The 24811-nt window shown below is 34.2% G+C and overlaps 1 protein-coding gene and 2 long non-coding RNA genes across 3 annotated transcripts in view; 1 reads left to right on the forward strand and 2 right to left on the reverse strand.

Moving 5' to 3' along the window:
* LOC144838876 (uncharacterized) overlaps nucleotides 1-24811 on the reverse strand; it is a 276224-nt gene that overhangs the window by 77568 nt on the left and 173845 nt on the right. The window lies entirely within an intron of this gene.
* Nucleotides 1573-23484, forward strand: LOC144838856 (uncharacterized). The gene is made up of 23 exons (XM_078694362.1): nucleotides 1573-1605; nucleotides 2442-5791; nucleotides 6063-6143; nucleotides 6346-6380; nucleotides 6536-6628; nucleotides 7138-7226; nucleotides 7487-7541; nucleotides 7952-8226; nucleotides 8428-8537; nucleotides 8904-8970; nucleotides 9248-9330; nucleotides 16782-17011; nucleotides 17295-17396; nucleotides 17819-17923; nucleotides 18068-18183; nucleotides 18599-18637; nucleotides 19242-19409; nucleotides 19800-19944; nucleotides 20254-20331; nucleotides 20775-20977; nucleotides 21364-21442; nucleotides 21967-22142; nucleotides 22541-23484. Exons 2-23 carry the CDS (start codon nucleotides 2482-2484, stop codon nucleotides 22683-22685), a joined length of 5784 nt encoding a protein of 1927 aa, XP_078550488.1. The 5' UTR covers nucleotides 1573-1605; nucleotides 2442-2481; the 3' UTR covers nucleotides 22686-23484.
* LOC144838877 (uncharacterized) lies at nucleotides 9544-10408 on the reverse strand. Its single transcript, XR_013611722.1, has 2 exons — nucleotides 10126-10408; nucleotides 9544-9988 (listed from the first exon to the last, which is right to left on the reverse strand). It is a non-coding gene; the product is annotated as an uncharacterized LOC144838877 (long non-coding RNA).

Raw genomic sequence — 24811 nt, forward strand, 5'->3', positions numbered from 1 at the left:
ATTATTACTGTACATAGTTTAAAACTTACTCTAAAAATGAGAGGGAAGTCATGATTCAACGTTTCAATCTTTATTGGATCATCATCAGGCCTGATAATAATTACACAGACAGACAATAAAAGTATGCAAATGAGGATAGATAAACAATTTGTCAGAGTGTTAGAAAGAAAATCAAAAACAAAAGGTGGTTGATGTGTATAAATTATGATGAAGAACATTTTTTATGATGAATAAAATCTTCTCTCTGCATACATTCTTCAATCTTGAAGAAAAGACATTTGTTTAATTTATGTACACTCCGAATGATTGAAGATAATTGAGAGTTTGTTTAATTTATGTACACTTATTATAAAAATGTTCCTTATGAAATTTTAATCATAATAATGTTGTCTTTTTTTGCATGTTTTCATTTGTATCTTCTAGTTCAGAAAAGAAAAGAAATTGACTAATCTAAGGAGTCCCAATAGTCTATAAAATATTTATAATTTCCGTCTAATAGAAATGATACTTACCAAGCTCTGTCGAAAGAAGGTGATGTACCCATATATGGCCATGATGACATATCACTACCATAATTAGGCATATCATAACCATATTTGGGCACATCACACTTTTTGATGTGTAGACAGAGCTTAAAATATGTAGATTTTTTTTGTAACCACAATTTTCTGTATTGTATTTTGCTATCATCAGAAATAGAAGTAAGATATAAATTCTAACCAGATGTTTAAATTTTTAAAATAATCAGAAGTTTAGAAAATTTTGTCTTGATTTGTTCCACTGAAATCCATAATGTTAATGGAAATTGTTGCACATGATTAATGGTAAAATATGTTTATTCATAGTAGAGTAAGTTGCTTAAAAGACTAGAAAATATACCATTTTTTTTGTCTTTTCTGGGTTCTTCTCACTTGTATTTCTTCAAAATAGCTCATGAATATGATAATATATAATTGTTGCACACGGTACATAAATAATTTCAATTTTTTTTTCTCAAAAAGAATAATGTATAAAAGCTAAAGTTTATCACAAAAAAACGGTACATTAACAATTTATTCACTTTATTGGATAGTGAATCTTTGACACCCTGGGCTTGGTACATTGCAATAACAACAATATCTGGAAGTAGCTAAGTTTTATTTTATATACCTGTTAGATAATGCACTGTTGACATGATTGGTGTAATATTAGTACAATAATCAGATAAAAATTTATTGTTGGAACAAGCATTCTCCAGGGAAAACTATTTTTATTCAAATAATTTGAGTAAGAATTTTCTAGGATAATAATTCAAATTTAACTATTTCAGACAAACTGTACATAACATATACATTAATACAAACAAATAATATAGTATTTCTAGTATAACAATTTAACTATTAATTAGATGATTACTGTATAAACTAAAGACATCTTTGATTATTAACACATATAATATTTAAAGTTATGTATTGTTATCAACTATTATAATTTCCTTTGTTCTCTATGTGTTTGTATGTACACTGTATTGCTGGATAATAAAGCCCTCTATAGTTCAAGAGTACAAAGGTCACTTCTGTTTTGTTACTTGTACAGTAAACTACACAGTGATAGTCATTACCTCTTGTATATATATTTATATATTTTAAAATATCTTTTAAAGATATTGGTTACAATTTAGTTGGTTATTTATTAAAATGTAATTAGTACTTACTATAAGCATTGTTAGATTGTACCCAAATGTGAAAGATGGTAAAAAGTGTCTTTTTTTTAAGGTGAACCTTTAAATTAAAGGAACTGAAGGATGGTTATATGTGCTTAGAACATTAGCTAGACTTGTTGCTTAAGTTAAGATAGTTGTACTTAAGTGAAAATCTGAGGCTTTATAAAAAAAACCCCTTTTTATCTTATGAAATATTATCTTCAGAAAAGAAAAAAGATGCATATTAGGTTATTTTAAAAACTGACTAACAAAGTTGAGATTTTGTTTAAATATATAAATTTAACCATTGGTATTTTTACCAGTATCCACATTTGCCTATACAAACACTGACTGTCTTTTCACATGTTTTTTTTCTGCTTCTGCATTTATTTCCATTTCTAAAACTGTGTCAAAAAATTAGTGTTTTTATTTATCTGGGAAACTTTATTTTGGTTAGAAGTATAATTTTAGTATAGAAGAATGTCTCCAACCTAGGAAATTTGGTTGACTTCAATTAGTGAAAATAATGAAAACTTGTCTTTGATTGGTGAATACAGCCATTGAACTCGCCCCCATATTTAGGTCATGTTCTTTACAGTGTTGCAGCATTGGCGTCATGATTTTTTTTAAATTGCGAAATACTGTGCAGCATCATTTTTCGTGACTGCCTACGAAGCACACTAAATATTTACAGAATTTTTTTTTTTTTTCATTTTGTACTTAATAACATTTATTTTTAATGCACACCTTTTCCCCTCAGAAACTATAATGTGTTGGAAGTGTTTGTAAAGAAAAGAAAGATGACAGGACCTGATGAAAACCAACAGCAAGCTGGGGATAAACATTCAGATAGTTTATGCAATGGTAAAATGGAAACCAAGCAAATCAATGTATTTAACGAAAAACTAGCGAAAGCCGATTCTATAGAGAAAAAAGAAAAGAGTCTTTCAACAACTGATGCATCATTGCCAATAGTTGCAGGAATGAGTAAAGAATTACCAACTGAAAATCCAGATAAGAAAGATGCAGAAGATACTTTCGAAACAATAGTTACTTCACCTGGTATTCAAAATAACTGTACAAACCAACATGACAAAATTAATGAGCAGGCTCAAAAGATATTAGGCAAAAACTTTCAAACAACTCTTAACTTGCTAAGTCCTGATGAAACTGACTTGGAACATTCGTCTGGTAAGTTTACTGAATCAGAAAATTGGAGTGCTGCTTCGGATACTGATAAAACCTGGTCTCCAAGCATGGATGGTTATAGTTCACGGAAAAAAAGATGGAAACAGTTAGGCCTTGAAGTTGAAAATGCTTATGAGGAACTTGTTCTTGCAAAAGAGGAATCTCCAAAGTCTGTAAATGTTGCAGCTCGAAAATTGCTTTCTGATCACTCGGAAAGCAGGGTACCAGAGTATTTCCAGAAAACGTTGAAAAAGGATACAAAGCTTCTAGATAGTCATCCTAAACAACCCATTCCACGTAGTGATTTTAAAGGACCTGTCAATATCGGTCTGAGACATAAGGATTACTTAAAAAAAGCTGTTAAACCGACATTAACGCCATGTACTCATCTTGTGGTTAAAGAGGTAACTATGGACATGCAAATGGTAAGTCATGTATCGAGTTCTGTACTTACCGTAAATAAAGATGGAACGGTGGATCAAGACTTAGAAGAGGAATGTAATGCAAAGCCACCAATTCTAACATCGTCAGAAGAATCCGAAAATGATGTTTTATTTTTAAAAGTAGAAAATAAGAAAGCCAATTGTGGTATTCCAACAGCTAGAAAAAGTTGTTTGAATGGCATCACTAAAAAAGGAATTTTACAAACAAATTCAACATTGAAAGATAGAAAATCAAACAATGTAATGAGCAAAAGAATTTTAATCAGCACCTCAGAGGAGTCGGATTCTTCGTTTACATTTGATGATTCCAGTGATTCATGTGTTGAAGTTTTATATGTTCCACCTCCGCATCATAAATTAACTGCTCGAAAATCTCTTTGTGAACCTCATCGCTACTATACAGCCAGAAAGTCTGTTCCTTCACTTTCAAAAACAGCCAGGAAGTCTTTCCACTCGCCTCCAAAAACAGCCAGGAAGTCTCTCCCTTCACTTCAAAAAGCAGCAGGAAAATCATTTTCTTCACCTCTAAAAACAGCCAGGAAGTCGGTTCTTTCACTTCCAAAAACAGCAAGGAAGTCCCTCCCTTCACTTAAAAAAGCAGCAAGAAAATCAGTTCCTTCACCTCTAAAAACAGCCAGGAAGTCTGTTCCTTCACTTAAAAAAATAGCAAGGAATTCTGTCCCTTCACTCGTAGAAATGGCCAAGAAGTCTGTTTCCTCACTTCCAAAAACAGCCAGAAAATCTGTTACCTCGCTTTCAAATACACCTGAATGCAAAGATTTAAATAAAACAATAAAACAGGAGTGTTTGCAATCTGCAAACAAAATGCATATGTTACAACAAACTAATAACAAAGGCATTGTTACAAATTATGTACTGGTTCCTATATCTGGACAATCTGACCATCAAAAGTCTACTGGGGAAAAACCTCAGATTGCCACAGCTGTAGAAAATGGATTAGATTTGCCAGGGACAGTGACGATACCAGTAAATGATCTTATTTCTAAACATAAAGTTCCTGTAACATCTGTGAACAATTTTTTGAAGAAAACATCTAGAAAAAGTGTTGATATCCGAAGAGGTAAAAGAAAAAGGAAGGCACCCCGTAGATTTCAATCAAGTCAGTCAAGTGATGAAGAAAAACAACCTGTACCAAACCAGAAACAATTAGTAAAACGGAACATAGAACATAGAAACGGAATTAATTTTTTCCGCGAAAAAGCACACAAAAGACCTTTGCAAATTCAAATGTTTAAAAATAAAAAATTTAATAGAACACATAAAATACAAGATGTTGGTGATAAGCAAGAAAATATTTTAACTGAAAAAACAAATTCTTTGCAGGCCTCTGCAACGCTCCTGAACTGTGTTAAAGCTTCAAAAGCAAACGTTCTTATTCCAACTAATTTAGTAAAAGGTCGGACAGTCAATGAACTGCTGAGTATAGTTGATATGTCAAAAGCACCTATAAAAAATGGAGAGCGCCCTCTTAGCATATTGTTACCAACATCTTCGCCAATTACTAGTCTAGGTTCAAGCAACACAGGACAAAAAGTTGTAATACAACACCAGACGCCAACTGTTCTTCCTGTTACGTCATCTTTTACTTCACTTGATTCTGTCGATGAAAAGATCGATAAGAAATCGGTTGCAGATGAAAATTCCAAATTTCATAAAAATAATTTGTCAGATGGAAATGCTAAAATTTCTCAAACATCACTTAATACAACCACAAATTCAGCAGTTGAACAAAATGTTTCTGACAGGAACCAATATGATCAAAGCGCAATAGAAATTCCAGTGCAAGAAGTACAACTCTCCAGAAAGGATGAGAAATCTGACAAAGACATTTTACCTGCAAAAGGAGGAAACAAAATAGACAACATTTTCTCTGTGTTTAAATCATTGAAACAAGAATCTGAAAGAAGTGTTCCATTAAAATGTACTGAACCTGTAGTACTGAAAGATACGGACTCCAGTACTGACAGAGTTAAACTGTTTAAATCATGTATAAATGGATCTAACATGTCTTTCTTATCTGTTTCTAATCATGAACTTGGTAAAAACTCTTCACAAAGTAATAGCATCAAAGCATCGGAAATAACAAATAACGTGGTTTCGAATAATCCTACTCAAGACATCAAACAAAATGAAGAACATTTTCAAAAAGTTGAAATGATTGATTTAAATGACATGAAAAAGAACTTAAAACAATGGAATAATAAGGTAACAGAGAGTTTGGAAGAAAATATGTCTGTTGATTTATATCCAGAAATCTCGGAACAAACTTCAGAACTCAACGACCCTTCACAGAATACCTTTAAAATGAATCAAATGAAATTGAAAAAAAAATTGACAGAAACTGAATACTCATTGAAGAAAGCTGAGGAAAAACGGAAAAGAAAACGCAAAGTGACCTATGAATACCGAGCACAACAGATGAGACAAAAAAATAAGTTAAAACGTTTGGAAGCCATAGGTAATTCACTTTCTTTATGTCACTTTTAATATGATGGTGATTTCTTAAGCTCTGTCTACACTATCAAACTAGTTTGACAAATAAGTGTGATGATTTGGTAGTGATGTGATATCATCATGTCCATATTTGGGCACATCACATTTTTTTGTCACATAAAATTTTATAGTTTAGATGGAGCTTTACACTTTTGAGGTATGATATTTTTTAGTATAACTGAAAAAAGGTTATGTTTATTTTTATATATACTTTTACTTCTATTAATGATATTTAGATCATCAGCATGAGGTTTCTGAAGACATAACTGTACAACCTAGGGTTTCCACTACTGTTTTCGATGACTCGATGCTATCAGGTTGGTTTTGTTCTCAAAAGTATTGATAAAAGTGTGTTTTTGGCGAAGGTAACACTTGTGTTAGAAAGTCAAAAAGTTCCCCTTGATTGTTTCAAAGTATCTCCTTAATGTGTCCCCTGAATAGAGCTGTTCCAAAGGAAGGGTACTACTCTACAATTCATGTTTATTAATTAAATAATTTCTATTGATTTTTCTTTACTAGAAACATGTGAGAGCACAAAAAGGAAAAATATAAAGGTATGTTCCAATTGTTTTTATCTCTCTGGGTCAGAGAGCACAAGTTGATCTTATATATGGTTGTATTTGGTCTAATGGTCTATGTATACTATAAGAAATAAATATCCTAGGCTATTTCTAGGATTCATTTCTGAATGAAATTCTTTATTCTGTAGGTGAATACATCCATATGCTGTTGTTTAATGGAAAATACCTCTAGCCAGACTAACTCAGGGATATGTGAAGCTGTTGAATATGTTGACGGAGGGGTAAGTTATTCAACCTTTTCAATATCAGAATCATCAAAAAATAAATCATGAATTTTCAAAATAAACTTTAGTATGCAAGTTTTGTTTTCCAAAGTTTGCTAAATGTAGACTTCTGTAAACTTGTTTTCTGCAGTTTTCCAAAGTTTGTCAAATGGTCTGGAAAACTTTGGAAAACATATATGCACCTTATTGACAAACTAGTTTTCTGAGGTTTGTGAACTCGACAAATCAAAAAGAATCAACCTTTACATGCTTTGCAGACATGTGATGGTAGACAGACAAAATGGCAGCTTCCAGTAACTAGTCTAAATAGGAATCAAACTTCTCCAGACAGTGGCAAATTTAATTTTATTAAAGATATTTAAGATGTATCACAAAAAAATGTCCATTTTAGAATTACTGTAATTCCAGTTTTTGGACACAAAGTTTTGAGATTTTTGATCATTTAATTGATTCCATTCACAAATGTTTTTTTACTCAGGTTTTCTTTCTATTTGTTTTTCTAACAGATATTATTATGTACAGAAAAAGTTGAATATCCTGTTTTATGTCAACCATCAACAAAAATTTCTGCAATAACACTTTGTAAAGACCACAGGTAAAGTACCGTAACAATAAAACACCTATTAAGTGTCCCAAACGGTCTCATTTGAAAGTGTCCCCTGAATTGGGGAAAATGTCTTGTTACCTTAATAGGGGTGTCCCAGATGAGAGGTTCTACTGTATTCTACATTTTTATATATAATTTCTAAAAGTGTCAAACTTCTTTCAGATTTTACTATTCTGATATTTTGTTTATTTTATTTTATTCGGTCATGTACAGAATTGTTAGTAACTATTGAATTGTATTTGTCACAGGAGAAAAGCGCTTGTTCATGGCTGGTGTCCAGGATGTGGCTGCTTTTGCTCAATGGTAAGTTTAAGAATTTTTTGATAAACATTTCAAGATATATTGTCCCACAGAAAATTAATTTTTTCCATTTTTTTGTGTTTTGAATATGCCATTTTAATGTCACATAATAGGTTCTCACTTTGACAAACAAATTTGATAGAAAAACAAATATTTATCTGAAAAAACTATAAGTTAAAGCAAAAAAGAGTAAAATTGCCTACCAGCCAATAGGTTTTTGGTTGAATTTAACTGTCTGTTTATATTGTCTTTTTATAAACGAAAACATTATTTTTTCTGGTTTTTCAGAAGTGATTAACTTTATTAAAACTACAAAATGATTTTCTTAATTTAAGTATAATTAGTCTAGAGAAGCAATATAAAAAATATATATTTATGTGGAACCAATTACTTATTTTTAATTTGATTTTTAGGGAACATTTATGGAGTGTAGACGAGATCACACACGACATCATTTCCACAGTGAATGTATCGCCGAGATCAACAATACACTTTATTGTCCTCATTGTGGTGAAGATGCGTCCAGAGCGCACAAAGTTACTAATATCATTCCAGAAAATCTTTCTCTTATCACGGCACAAGAGTTGCAAATGCAGCGGCAGATTAGGCTGCCGATAGCGTTGTTAGAAACGGTGGAAAGCAACATCATTCCAAGTTTCATTGAGCAATATGAAAGTAGCAATAAAAGGTTTGTGAAATTATAGATTTTCACGTGTTTCCCTTCATACGTGTTGTTTATTCAATCTTGATCTCCATCCACTGATGGCATAATAGTTAATTTATGCTGTGATAATTTAAATGTACTGTAGTGATTTGCACTAGATGGATCACCTCTTGTGATTGTCAAGAATCTTTCTTTTCTTCATTTGTTATGTGATTGTTTCTGCAGGGCAAGGATGGGAGGTAAATCATTGTGTTTACCTAACAATCCTGAAGAAAATGAGCAGGAGAAGGAATCATGTTCCGTTAAATTGAAAAATGGAAAGTCCATATGCACAGGTTTGTTTGCTTGCTATTACTTATGTAAAGCTTATCCAGTCAACCGTCCCAATACCAGACACCCTTGGTCTGACCTAATATGGTGTGCTGGAAAGTCTGGTATTCTGAATGTGTTTTTGGCACCTTTTGAACTTTAAGAAAGGTCTGGTTTTGGGAGAGTTTTCAAGTTTTCCAGAAAGTCCAGTATTGGAAGAGTTGACTGGATTTCCATTGCACTCTTCAACTTTACTTCTTCTCATGTTGATTTAGAACACACAGTTCTGCAATTGCGTTTCTACAACTGGTGATTCTCCTGTTCTTTTTGAACATGAGGACTTCTCAAATATGGCACTCCATTTTTACTATCAAAACTATTTTTTCTCCTAGATTTTCTTTCTGTTGGACCAAGTAGAAGTACACTAATTGCTGCACTAAAGTGTATTAATACATTCAAGTAAGTCTTCTTCCAATTCCACCTAAATTAGTAAATCTGCAAAGAAGTAAACTTTATTAGGTATACATGACTGAACAAATGAAATCTGAATCAGCAATATTTCTACTTTCTGGAAATTCTGGATTTCAAGATGCATGCTTAATATTCAGAATTGGATTTGCAGTCATGTTCCATTTCTCTAAAAAGTTGAATGTATATAGACATTCCCCTATAACTTGCCTTTTTTACAAACTATTTTGTAGTGTGTTTCAGTTTGTGATCATTTTTCACCTTTTAGGTCCAAGAAGCTTGGATTTACTCCTAAAAACCTGTATTTACCATCTTTGAAAGGAGATCTGATGAAAGTAATTGCCTTATTAGGTAAGAAACCCCATTTTATTACAAGTTTCTCTACAATTATAAATAATATACAGTATATAGACTGCTAATTATAGACAAAATATACTAACACTATTAATGTTACAATGGTGGTAACCCTTTAGTACAATATAAAACTACTTATTTCTTGAAGTGTTTCTAATTGTTGTTTACTAAACTAGCTTTTTAAACTTGGTATCGTGCAGTTGAGTCAAGTAAATGTCGTGGTTCGGGAATCCTTAATATTGATTTGCTAGGTTTAGACCATTAAGGTTTGGTTTGTGAAGCCATGTATCCCATGCAACAAAACAATACGCAAGATGAGGCTGCATTTACTCTGTATCATTTATTTTTCTAAACAGGAACAAACCCTGTATAAAACAACGTCATAATTATTATTTTTCCAGCAGTGTAATATAATTCAACAATAAAAACAATCACAAGCAAGCTTACTATAATATGGTCACTTCACTAATTATCAATTAGTATTACTGTATATAACATTAGTATTACTGTATATAACATTTAACGAACTTATACCTGGATCCAATACACCAATTTCATACTACTAATCACATCAACCTGGTAAGTTATCCAATTAACTTCAACATGGTATGTGATACAACTAACTTCAACATGTATGCTATCTAATAAGACAAAGCTGTATATCAAAGAGAAATTATAAACAGTGAATTCATTGTCGTTACAAATAATGAACGATAACAACTTAACTCGGTTATGCACATGGAGTAATACTGTAAAACATTATGGTTGTATAGAAAATAATTATCTACTCACAGTATTGGCGAGAATCCACACTTAAAAGAAATACAGTATATAACATGTCTTACTCAGACAACAACTAAAACAACTTCTGCAGAACCAACGCTCACGCAGCCTATTCGATATAATCATTCACCTGATATGCAAATACGCCCGCGAATACCAGTAGTGAACAATAGCAATGCAATGCAATATATTGCGCCACCAATAATGTAGGTATAAGAAACTTCGGAAGCTTTCCGATCCATTACAATTTCCCCGCTTGGATGCCCTTTTGACCCAAAAGGAGCGAAACAAACAAATTTATTTTTGAAGAGACATGGTTAAACGATATCAATTTTTGTGAACACCTTTTGTAGAACGAGATGATCGCCTTGGAATTACTCCCGAATCATCACGCTCAACATCTATTTGTTTATCAGAATTCACATCTACAACAATCTTAAAACTTTCAACATCATCGTCAGATTCAGACTCACAACTTTCATCTTTATAGTTTACATCCGCTTCTAGACCATCATACGGCAACCACTCATTCCAATCAAAATGTACCGGTTCTTCCACCACACTCCTAGGATCTGATCGCAATCGTCTGCGGTTAACATAATTCAAAGGACCCCCAACTGCAGAGCGGATACCAAAAACGTCTGCTTCTTTGTTAATAGTCTCAACAATATATGAGTGCTCCTCGAACTTATTAGCCAATTTATGTCTAGTATTAAAATGTCTTCGGCGAAGTAAAACCCGATCACCAATTTCTAATATTTCCTTCGGAGAACAAGACTTATAACGATGCTCTTCTTTAGCTGCTGCTGATTTGATTCTACGTGAAACCACTTCATATGCCCTCTTCATGAGATCAGCTTCTTTAGTCAAATAATCCTCAGACCAATCTTGTTCCGCACCTCCAATAAAGTGATCTAATGGAATTAATGGTTCACGACCAAACATAAGAAGATACGGTGTTACACCTGTAACGGTATGAGGGGTGGAATTATACATAAACACAATATGCTGCAGCAATTCGGGCCATTTGTGTCGATCTTTCGGGCTTAAAGAACGCAATAAACTGCATAAGGTCTTGTTGAAACGTTCGCACTGCCCATTACTTGCAGGCCAATACGCCGTAGTGCGAGATTTTGTCATGCCATAAAGACCACATATACCTCGAATAATTTTACCCTCAAAGGATCTACCTTGATCCGAATGTAACCGTGCTGGCACACCATAATGGGAAAACCAATTATCTCTCAATACACGAGCCACTGTATCAGCCGTCTGATCTTTACATGGGACCGCTAGTGAAAACTTACTAAACACATCAGTCATAACAAGAATGTCCTCATAGCCTCCCTTTCCACGATCCATCTTTAAGAAATCTATAGCAAGAATCTCTTCGGGACGAAAGGCTAGAATATGACGAAGAGGGGGTTTGACCGTTGGTGTAGGGACTTTACTAGATACACAACTAAAACACTTGGAAATATGCGTACGTACATCACCGTTCATACCTGGCCAGAAACATCGACGCTTTAGAAGTTGTATAGTCCGTTGAACTCCTTGATGAGCCCATTTATCATGACATAAATCTATAAAAAGATTGCGCAAATTAGTAGGCACTAACAATTGATGAATTTTACCATGGATATCTTCATTGATCTCTCTATACAGAACTCCACAAATCTCTCTATAACTTGTCCACTGTCTCAACCAGCCCAACATTCTAGAATTATCTGTATTGTAGCGGTCACCAGGACACCATTTTTCCATCCATAATTTCCAGATTTCTCCCAATTCCCTATCTTTCTTCTGACATTCTGCCAACTGCTCATGAGAGTAAGAAGGAAAAATAGACAATGCCTTGTTAATACTACGTGATGATTGATCAATTTCAATACGTGGTTTACACTTATTAATTGAGGGATGAGAATCAACATATATATTAAGACATGAAGCGATAACTCCTAGATCTGACTTAAAATCTGTACACACGCTAATCGGACGACGACTTAAAGTATCGGCACATTTGTTGCTAGAACCTGGCTTATATTTGATTTCAATATCGAACATAGCTAACTGAGAGACCCATCTCATTTCTGTAGCGCCAAGCTTTGCAGTTTTTAAATGCGCTAAAGGATTATGATCAGTAAAAATGGTAACCTTTGAACCCTGAATGTAAGAAGCGAATTTATCCACCACTGCCCATTTTAGCCCCAACAACTCCAACTTAAAACTCGATAAATCAGGGTATCGGCATTCAGCACCACGAAGACTTCTACTTGCATAAGCAATTGGATGAAGAGAACCATTAGAGTCCTGCAACAAGCAAGCACCTAAACCTTTCAAACTGGCATCTACTTCAATAACAAATGGTTCATCAAATTTGGGATATACAAGAACTGGGGGTTTAGTTAAAGCATTTTTTAATTCAACAAATACAGCTTCTTCAATTTCAGTCCAACGAAACCTGTAGGCCTTCCCCGCTTGTGTGTCAGACAACCGGGTTACCAAATGCAAAGGCGCAGCAATTTTGGCATAATTACAGATAAACTTTCGATAGTATGAAGAGAGTCCCAGAAATGATTTAAGTTCAGTAATGCTGTTTGGCGTTGGCCAGGTCAGTATCTTTTCTATTTTCCCATAGTCTACAGCAACTCCAGCAGATGAAATAACATGACCCAAATAGGTTACCTCCGTCTTAAAGAAATCGCACTTCTTGCCCTTAACCTTTAACCCATACTTATACAATCTAGACAACACATTTTCTAATCTAGATAAATGTTGTTTAAACGAAGAAGAAAATATCAAAATGTCATCCAAGTACAACACAATCTGAGTCAAATTCATGTCGCCTAATACATATTCCATTACACGTTGAAATGTTCCCGGGCTATTAGACAGACCCTGCGGCATACGAACAAATTCATACAGTCCCCAAGGAACCCTAAATGCAGTTTTATTAATGGATTCGTCTGCCATTATAATTTGGAAAAATCCATGAGATAAATCTAAGGTAGAAAAATAACAAGACCCAGTGAGTACTTCTAAAACCTCATCAATGCGTGGTAGGGGAAATGAATCTTTCAACGTTTGGAAATTCAACTTCCTATAATCAACGCACATGCGCAAAGACCCGTCTTTCTTTTTGACCAACACAATGGGACTTGCAAATTCGCTCTTGGACGGCCTAATTATTCCCTGGTCTAACATTTCTTGTAACATAGACTTAACACTTGATATAGAATGAGGAGGAATACGACGATATGGTAGTCTAATTGGAGTTTCATCTTTTAAATTGATAACATGAGGAATAACATCACACTTTCCAACATCAAAAGCACTATGAGAAAAAACATGATTATATTTGGACAATAGGTTAGTCACTAGTTGAGTTTCCACACAATCAAGGTTACCGTTGATAATTACCCCAGGCGGTAACTGCTGGCTCTCAGAATTTAACTCGGTACCACAAAAAGAATTAGAATAAGAGTGATTAATGTCATATAACTTACGCACAGAACCGACGGATACGAGTCGACTTTGGGTGTGGTCACTAAATTTACAATCATCAATATCAGATTTTACACTACCGTCAACAATGTCTGAATGTGAATCACAAGGAACAGTCACGTCAGAATGTTGCAAAGAAACTAAGATACTTGATTCATCCTCATCTACTTGCAAAAGAATTTCAGCCTTTCTATTCCATGGAGCATCAACATGTGTAGCTGTTACCTGTGAAAGATCACGTAATAGATGGAAACCTTGTAATTCGCGTAAAATGTTACACCCAATCAAAACAGGATATTCATTACTATGATTAGTTACAGTGACAGCATCTGAAACTACCAAAAAGCTACCAGTTAACTTTTGTTCACCTATAACAATGGGAATTTCTACATATCCTTCGATTGGAACCTCCACCCCACAAACACCGATAACATTCATGAAAAGTCCATTAACAGATCCCAGCTCTCCAACAATTGACTTTAACTGCTTATTATAGACCGATGACGGAATTATTGAAGCTTCAGCCCCTGTATCCAAGATACAACCTAACTCAGTTGAGCCTATTCTAACGATAGTACATGGACTTCTGGCTACTAATTTATCTACTAAAACAGCATCGGAACATTTCAAGGATTGGGCGTTAGACATATTTCCATTATTGTCCGTGGCAACAACAGGGATATGAACTTCACGTTCAACATTACCAGTTGGAATTGGATGATTGGCTTGTGACTTAGAAACAGTATTAATTATATCTTGAATAGGCGTATCTGAAGCACTACGTTGGATACCCGGAGTATTAGAATTACTACTACGATTCTTATGTGGACATGCATATGAATAATGACCTCTTCCTCTACAAAACCAACACAACCCAGAAGGTATTTCACAATCAGATTTGGTATGACCATTTTTACCGCAATTGTAACATTTTAAAGGACCTGTAGAATTTTGATTAAACTTAGGTGGACTAGATATAAATTGGGAACGCTGAATTTCGCTAATTTGTTTCTTTAATGCTTGCAATTCTCGCTTTACTTCTGATAGTTCTGAGGGCCGTTCATTACATTCTACGCCATGTGCACGCGGATTTGTCCTAACAATATCAATTTTATACAACTCAAGAACTTCTTCGCGCATATCAAAAAAAGATTTTCCTCTAAAAGCTAGCTCAATGCGACGTAATTCACGCTTAACTGTAGGATCACGAACACCGTCCACTAAACGCTGCTTTAAAGTAGTATCTTGAAGATGTCTCAAAGCGGATTGCTCAGAGGGGCGAGACGCTTCGACAAGTTGGGAGTACAATTTCATTAAAGAAAGGCTATATTCAGCCAAGGTTTCACCCGGTAACAATTGCCTAGAATAGAATGCTGAACTATATGATGCAACAGAATCCTCCGATTTAAAAGCGAGTTCTAAAATTCTTATAGCCGCTTTCACATTCTTCCCATTTTCACACATGCTCATACTGCATTTAACCTCATCCTTCGCACAGCCACCAAGATGACTAATCAGGGTATCGTATCGATCATCATCGCCCAACGAATAATGATCACAATAAATTCGAAAATCTTCAAGCCATTCTTTTAACGTAAGGTCCCCAGGAGAACTTGGAACACCCTTAAATTTTACTAACTTAATCGGAGGAGCTTTCTGAACCGAAACGCCTTTTAAAACATTAGTTAATGCCGCAATCATATCATTAACGCCATCGCCGCTTGCAGCTGCTTCAGATTTAGATTCGCCTAGCGACATTGCAGAAGGTGAATTTGTGACAATATTATAGTAACTACAAATACTTTAAACACTACTACAATAAACAGAGTTTCAATACAAAAAATAAGTATCGTAAATGTAATACAAAAGTAACAATATTTCATATAAGGTAAGTATAAGCATCAATTCACAACATCATCTTAAATAACAACACACTGGCTGCCATGTCCATCGGAACAAAGATTCTGTAATATATATAAAACCATACACTTTCCGTTCTAAAATTAAATTAAGTTCATAAATCTTATCTGTCCAATACTCCTTGTCTTATGCACGATCCAGGGTTTGGTAAAACAATTGTTGAAAATACACAATGCAATCCTCCTTCAGGAACGCTTGAAACGTTGCATCCATCCTGTCCGTGACGCCAATTTGTCGTGGTTCGGGAATCCTTAATATTGATTTGCTAGGTTTAGACCATTAAGGTTTGGTTTGTGAAGCCATGTATCCCATGCAACAAAACAATACGCAAGATGAGGCTGCATTTACTCTGTATCATTTATTTTTCTAAACAGGAACAAACCCTGTATAAAACAACGTCATAATTATTATTTTTCCAGCAGTGTAATATAATTCAACAATAAAAACAATCACAAGCAAGCTTACTATAATATGGTCACTTCACTAATTATCAATTAGTATTACTGTATATAACATTAGTATTACTGTATATAACATTTAACGAACTTATACCTGGATCCAATACACCAATTTCATACTACTAATCACATCAACCTGGTAAGTTATCCAATTAACTTCAACATGGTATGTGATACAACTAACTTCAACATGTATGCTATCTAATAAGACAAAGCTGTATATCAAAGAGAAATTATAAACAGTGAATTCATTGTCGTTACAAATAATGAACGATAACAACTTAACTCGGTTATGCACATGGAGTAATACTGTAAAACATTATGGTTGTATAGAAAATAATTATCTACTCACAGTATTGGCGAGAATCCACACTTAAAAGAAATACAGTATATAACATGTCTTACTCAGACAACAACTAAAACAACTTCTGCAGAACCAACGCTCACGCAGCCTATTCGATATAATCATTCACCTGATATGCAAATACGCCCGCGAATACCAGTAGTGAACAATAGCAATGCAATGCAATATATTGCGCCACCAATAATGTAGGTATAAGAAACTTCGGAAGCTTTCCGATCCATTACATAAATTTCACTATTTTTCCTGCCATAGTTTACAGAAGAAAGTGCATGTTTTCTAGGTTTGACCAATCTGCATTTTTCATTCTCTTGAACCTGTTCTAAGCTCATGATGTGCCATTGATGTAGTGGTCAAAGAGGTCAACCAAGGTCTTTAGGAAGAAGTTTTCTGAAAATGCTTTTTTTTACTTTTTACTATAGTTGAAGGATTTGATCCCAATCATCGATTTCCTGAGTACAATTATGAAACTGCGATGCACGCCGCCACCACGAAGGGTCATCATGTCATCTTGTATGTGCTGCTACAGGCTGGGGGTAATTGCAATGCCAAAGATGAGGACACACAAACACCCTTGATGTGCGCAGCAGCAAATAAGCACATTGAGTGTTTCAAACAGCTTGTATTCAATGGAGCTGACGTCAGTTGTAAGGTGAGAAATTGTATTAATTGTATGCAATGGAGCGGATGGTATTTTATTTCTAACAATTTTTCTACATAATTACAACAAATATACCTTTATCTGTCAACTAAAGAAGATAGAAATTAGATTCTTGTTTAGAAATTAGAAACTAGTTAACCAAACCCAGTGCCATTTGTATTTAGTAATTTTTCGACAAATTACTTTAAAATTTCAAATGAAAAAAATCTTTGATATAATACTATAACTAGATAAATTTATAATTAACAATTTGTTATGGGTTTTTTTCTCGCAGGATGATGAAGGTACGGCTGCCTTACATATAGCAGCAAAGAATGGTTTCTTAGAAGGTGTACAATATCTCACTTCACTCTCTGTTACCAACGTTAACATCCAGGTAAACATTTGTTGAATTATTACAGGTTTTTTATTCCACCCATTTCTCGGTACTGTATTTAAAGTTGTCCAATATCATAGGCAAATTCTATGTTTCACGCATGTGTCACCTGTATCATAGATAGGTAGACCCTAACCTTTCATGATAAAAGCACCACATTTGATACACAAGATATGCTGTATTATGGAAGTTGCCTGTTATACTGGACAAATATTGTCATATGGTCTTTGCTTTTTCTTAGATTTATTTTGACCACCATCCACATTTATACTTAACTAATTATTTATAAAGAAATATGTTATATATTATTTGTGGAAATCAAATAAAACAAACAAACAAGATACAGCATTGACAATCTGATGCTTATAGACAGCTCTTAGCTGAATCAATGTTTAGTCTTTCAATGTGATTGTACATTGCAGGATGATGGTGGCTGGACACCACTAGTCTGGGGTGCAGAGGCTAGGCATTTGGATGTTGTTCAACATTTACTTGATAGAGGATGTAATCCTAACATCACAGATCAGGTATGTATAATGTGAATTTTCCCTGTACATGTTCTGGGATCATACAATAGACTCACTGCAGCCTTGTATTCTGTTACAGTACTGTTTCTGTACAATATACTGCCATCATTTGTATTGTTACTATAATCTTTTTGACGCATTTAGGAAGGCAACTCTGGCCTGCATTGGGCAGCCTATGCTGGTGCCCATGACATCATCAAACTGTTTATTGAAAGCAATTGTGACGTAAATGCTGCCAATCATAATGGAGACACGCCCTTGTAAGTGTAACACCCTCTATTGTTAACAGAGTATTATTATGTTTAAACTAATCTATAATAATTATTGTTCAAAGTTGGCCTGTTCGGTCAAAGACTGTTGAGTATTTAGTTAACAGAGTATTATTACGTTAATATATTATATATATATATATATATATATATATAACGTTAATATATTATTAAAAAATAGATAAGAAAAAATATCTTTATTCGTCCACAAATTATAACGCTTGTCTCGTATTCAAAGTTAAAAACAGTAACGAAAACACAATTATAAAAAGCCATTCTATCCTAAAGTTATCCTTATCAAGTAATATAATCCTATTAATCATCAACAAAATCAAAAATTTAATTATCTACCTGCAAGCATACAAAAGAATTTGAGTAAGTAAGCTTATTGTGTTAATTTTTTCAGGCATATTGCTGCCAGGGAGGATAGATATGATAGCGTTGTGTAAGTTAAACACTTGAAACTTTAGTAGATATTAGTCACTAAACCGCTTCTTAATAATTTGAGCATAATATAATAATAATAATAAATGCTAACATTTTTCATTCCTCTACAAAGAATTTAATTTGGCTTCTTAAGTTTTATGAATTATACAATTTTTTTTTGGAATAAGCTACCATATTTTATTTGAATAAATGCTCTGGGACATTAATTGTTTGGCAGGGTTTTTTGGTGGATGTTCGTTCGAGAGAGGCATTTAGTTTTATGGGCTTATTATGGTAACATGTATTAACCAAAAAAATATCCTCCTAGATATGAAAAACACAAATAATATCAAGAAGTGATAAAATACAGTAAAAATGGTATCAAAATGCTTGGTACATTGTAGCTCTTTGAAGTCGTGAATTCTACTACAAATACTGTAGAAATGTGTTATAAAACCCTGTTGTGTTTATTCGAATAAGTATGGTAATTTATTAATTACTATGCAAACGTTAATAAATTAGCTTATTTAAAAAGTAATTTTATCATCCATTTTTCCTTCTTTCCAGCTATGGTGTCATAGCACTATAATGAAACTCTTTTGTCTAACATTCGTAATTTTCAGAACATTATTGATGCGAGAAGCAAACACACTCTTGAAGAACCGAGAAAAGGACTCAGCTTTAGACTGTTGCGATGCCAAATCTAACGTGTATCTTGCATTACAAGTAAACCAGAAGATACGTCAGGCTTCTGCGCTGCGTACTGTTCGGTCAGAACGAATACTGTCAAAGTAAGGCAAGATCTGTTAATGTAGATAATAATAAACCAAAACATTGTAAGGGCCGTTTCGTGCAGAGATTTACTGAAATACTGCTCCTACTATCTCTAGATAGTGTTGCGACATGGGTGGGATGGGCTTTCTGCCATTAGTAAGAGTCCTGTCACCAAACGGTGCTCATTTGTCTATCAACAACATGTTTAAAGATACACTAGGTTCTTGTGCCAGTTTTGTACAATGGACCTCCAGTTTGAAGTTTTTATCCAAGAAGACTTGTTCTACCATCAAAACTGTGGGGAAGGTGTTCCTTGAACCTGTGCCAATATTGTGGCTGTGATTTGTGACGCCCCTACCGGACTTGATACCGGTAGATGTTAACTTATTCTTTTGTTTTGTTTTTAGGGATATTTCACGAGGTCGGGAGGCAAGACCAATCCAAGTTGTCAATGCAGTCGATAATTTTCCAATTCCAACTGATTTCCTGTATGTAGCAAATAGCTGTGAAAAATCATCGTTAAACATTGACAGACGTATCATCCATATGAAGGTGCATATTTTGACATTTTTCTTCTCACTTTTTTTTATCACATGGTAAGGAGACACTTTTTTGTAAAACGAACGCGGGACAAAATATGTAATACAGTACGGCCGACCCCTATACAGTGGACACCCCTATTAACATGTTCTACTCTTTCTTCAATGACTACATTCCTCTGAAGAGAATCTAATGTTAATTTATTATCTGTGCCTGTTGCTCTAGGATTTATAATCACCTTATTTGCATAAATCCCAGGTGCTTATCATGTATGTATTTAAATCATTTTATTTAATAATTGTTTTGTGTTATTGATTGTAGGGTTGCAAATGTGATGATGACTGCGCATTAGATTCTTGTTTCTGTGGCCAGAGTAGCACAAAATGCTGGTACAACAAGGTATACTTCTTTTAAATTTCTTTTTCTTTATACTGGGTAGCCTCTTCAGTCAAAGACTGTTCTCCCAGAGGGCCTAGTTACCGTTGTCAGTGGCTGTGTGTGTACTAGTATACCGAGGTAACCCCCTACTTGTCTCGAAATATGTACTAGATTCTGTAAAATGCACATGAGCTAGATGAGTATACGGTTTATAGTCCTTATCCGAGAACACTCATTCTACTACCAGAACCATGGAGCGAGTGAGCCTCGAACCCTTGCCGATGTTATGGCTATGTAATTACATTTCCACTTTCGATTTTCTTTTGAACTATTGTATTTCCATATTTAAATATTTCAACCCTGGAGGCTACTACTGTATTAAAACTTGCATCATTAATCTGCAATACAATTTCCCAATCTAAAATGAAAAATTATCTAAATTAAAAAAAAATTTAAAAATTTAGAATGGCAAGCTTGTGGATGAGTTCAACTACCAGGATCCACCGTTAATCTTTGAGTGCGGTCGAGCGTGTAATTGTTGGATGAGTTGCAAGAATCGTGTCGTTCAGCATGGCATCCGATGTCATCTTCAACTGTTCAGAACGAATAAAATGGGTTGGGGATTGAGGGCGATGCAGAAAATTCCCAAAGGAACATTTATATGCGAGTAAGTTATAGCATTTTTATTTAAAGCTCTGTCTACACTATCAAACTTTATGTGACAAAAAAATGTGATGTGCCCATATATTGACATGATGATGGCATATCACTACCGTATTTGGGCACATCACACTTTTTTGTCAAACTAGTTTGATGGTGTAAACAGAGCTTAAGACTATGTTTACTGTTTTTGTTTCTTTACAAATATTATTCTCTACTGGTTCTTAAAGATGAATTGTCCCCCTGAAAAAATAATTCTTAAACAATTTTTGTTGAATATGCCATTTTACCTGAAAAAACTGTAATTTAAAGCAAAAACTAGTCAAATTGGCTGCCAGCAAATGGGTTTTTGTTTAATTTGACTTTAACCTGATTTATTTCTTATTAATCCAGATATGCGGGTGAATTAATATCAGATGAAGAAGCAGATAGGAGACAAGATGATTCCTACCTCTTTGATTTAGACAATAGAGTAAGTAGCGTTCAGCAAATTGTGGAGATCTTTAGTGTATTGCTACTGTACTCTTGTCTTATAAGGCTATTATAAGTTTAGAATCATGACATCATCTAACTCCTAGTACTCTATCTTGTCATCCTTTGGAACTACAGTAAAACCCCTCATTTTGGACACCCCTATTACGACACAGTCAATGAAGGGAACTATATGTTTTTACGCTACCACAAACTCCTATACAGCGAAGTTAAAATACAGTCCATAATCTAAGAATAATATGTTCTGGTCAAGAGGGGCACAGAAGCATTAATGCTTTAAGTCTCAAAATCCAGGTAGATCCAGGTAGAAAGGTGATCTGGTCCCAAGGGTGTCCCTGTAATATGGATGGATTATGGTTCTAAGGTAGCTGTTCACTAAATTTTGATTACACAATGCCATTTAGTATAACAACCTCCTAAATAACCTCCACGAAAAAGCAACTGTACTTTTTTTTATTTCGTCCACAAAACAAGTAATGGTAATAATAAACTTTTTTTTTCCAGGAAGGAGATGTGTATTGTATTGATGCACGTTACTATGGCAATATCAGTAGGTTCATTAACCATTTATGTGAGCCAAACATTGTACCTGTTAGGATTTTCATAGACCACCACGATTTGAGGTTTCCACGCATTGTCTTTTTTACCTCTCGTGACGTTGATGCTTATGAAGAATTAGGGTATGTACTTTTTTTTTACTTTCTAGATTTTGATGATGGTTTGTTGCTTAATTTTGTTTTTCTCCCTAGCCCACTGGGCAAGGTAACTGTACATTTAATAATCAGTGGGTCAACGTTTGAGCTTCAGTTTGTGTGCAACTATCTTTCACCAATGTGCACTTCAAAAAACAAATTTTGTGCATTTTTTACCCCTATAAAGAGGACATTATGTCGCCAATGTTTTGTTTTCACAACGTGGCTATGCACCAATCGACGTAACCGCGTAAAAACGAAACATTGACGTTCGATTGGATTTGCCGGCGCTGGACCGGATTCATGCCGGAACAGGTGTGAAAGACCCTCAACAGGAGTCTTACTGTATGTTAAGTTGTTTTTAACTTCAATTAATTTGTTTATAGGTTTGATTATGGTGATAAATTCTGGGCAATCAAATCCAAATACTTTAATTGCTGTTGCGGTTCGGCGTACTGTAAACATCCTTTACCACGACCCGACCAAGAACAAGAAGATCCAGAAACAGAAGAAGAAATTGTTGTTGACTAACCTTGTTAATTTAACGGTTGAATGTTTAATCGATTCGGACACTGTTTTATGACGTTCCCAAAAAGGCATAGATTTAATTTTAACAATTATTTTTAAGTTTAGAGCACTTCTGTAAATATTTTTTCCTTTATGTAGTATAATTAATTTTTTTTCAATAGTGAAGCCATTAGTACAGTACATTCTGTATACAGGGTTGGGCTGCCGGTGAGCTATTCATTTTCTAAAGCTTGGATTCTACGTGGATACAAAGCAAGGACGTAACTACTCCACAAGAATTTTGACCAATCACGATGCGATGGACCATCCAAACTTTCATTTGTGATTGGTCGACCCACTAGCGTTGCACTTGTCGTTTTGCGTCCAAGTCTGAACCAAACTATTTTTACTTTTTGTGTGCATATATTGGTTTGCACCTCAGTAATTCATAATTATGAAAGTGTGCATTATTTTTATAGGTAAACATCAATTCAAAATGCTGCCACCAACGTCGTAATTTAACAATGTGGTGTAATTAAATTTACAACAATCAATTTCAATATTGTCTTTAGAGAATTTTTCTTTTTATTCAATATATATTTAATGAGAATTGTTGCATTGGTGTGTGTTGATAAAAGTACTTCAGTCTATAAAAAATGTTTTATTTAAATTGCTTCATTTATGATATTTTGTGTAAATTTTACCTAATTTAATTGGTTAGTGAATATTGTAGTTTTAAATATATGAATTATGTATGTGTTTTACGCACAAAATGTCACATTTTTTTGTTATAGACATTTTTTATTAAATTGTTTTAAAAACAGGTTAATTTAATTAGTGAATTTGTATTTTATATTAAGCCGATTTTTCACAAGGCGAATTTGTAAACCACAAGCTTATACGCATGTGTAGTTGGGATTTGGAAGATGCGTAAAAGCTGCCACTTTCGATTCGCACGAGCAAATTTGACTAGTGGAAAATAGGCTTAAAGCAAGTAAAGTTGATGTTTGAATTGGTTTACACTACTAGACGTTTTTACGTTAATTAAACCTGTGAAGTGGTTCACACTAGATGATTGTAACGTTCATAACGTGTGAAGTGGTTCACACTAGATGATCGTAACGTTCATAACGTATGAAGTGGTTCACACTAGATGATTGTAATAACGTTCATAACGTGTGAAGTGGTTCACACTAGATGATCGTAACGTTCATAACGTGTGAAGTGGTTCACACTAGATGATCGTAACGTTAATAACGTTGATTCACACTAGATGATCGTAACGTTAATAACGTTTGAACTGGTTCACACTAGCCGTTTTTACGTTAATAACGTTTGAACTGGTTCACGCTAGACGTTTTTACGTTAATAACGTTTGAATTTCGGATGACACGCGACTGATTGGTTATTAGAAATTCAATCAACCGTTCATTTCTTCAGCGAAATGTTTTTTTTTATTTACCGTTACTTTGTTTAAACTGAACTTTCCGCTTGTGTAATAAATTGGAAAAGCTACACGGTATTCCGCTTACAGTTTACCGCTCATCTGTTTGGTCTCAGACGGTTCCAACGCATTCAATTTGCTTTACTGTGGCGTTCTGATTGGTGGGTTGTGCTGGCGTTTTTTGATGATTTTTCAACAAGTGACAAGCATGGAATACCAGATGTTTTCTATTATCATGTAATGATGTTTTTAGTTACGCAAATCACAAACCAAACAATTCAATGACGATACTGCAATTCTACCGGTAGGAAATATTAAATACAGTTAGTTAGTGTTATGGCCATCGGTATTTTACAAGTGAAATAAAAACGGAATTAGGAATACTTCTCATATCAAAGGTAAGGATATATCGTATATAATTTGTAATAGCAGGCTACATTGATTGATATTTATTTTATTTCAAGCACGACACAATAAATACATTGTAAAATGAAATGAAACGGACAACCACAAAACAAGCTTACATGACGGAGGATCGAACATAAATGTTTTATGAGTAAAACCATGGAGAAATAATTATTTCTCCATGGTAAAACCAATTATTGATGACCAGGGTGATATCAGCCACCATGGAGAGATATTCATTAATAGCAACTTTTACTTTTTCAAACATTATTCGCCTCACATTGAACTTGTTCTAGGAATG

Source organism: Antedon bifida, chromosome 3, assembly GCF_963402885.1.
Source record: "Antedon bifida chromosome 3, ecAntBifi1.1, whole genome shotgun sequence".
NCBI lineage: Eukaryota > Metazoa > Echinodermata > Crinoidea > Comatulida > Antedonidae > Antedon > Antedon bifida.

Bases quoted from the DNA above. Each gene is read 5' to 3' on its own strand.
- LOC144838856 (XM_078694362.1), top strand. From the start codon at position 2,482: ATGACAGGACCTGATGAAAACCAACAGCAAGCTGGGGATAAACATTCA. The intron at 6,629-7,137 runs GTAAGTTATTCA...TTTTTCTAACAG, and splicing joins TTGAATATGTTGACGGAGGG to ATATTATTATGTACAGAAAA. The intron at 17,924-18,067 runs GTATGTATAATG...TGACGCATTTAG, and splicing joins ATCCTAACATCACAGATCAG to GAAGGCAACTCTGGCCTGCA.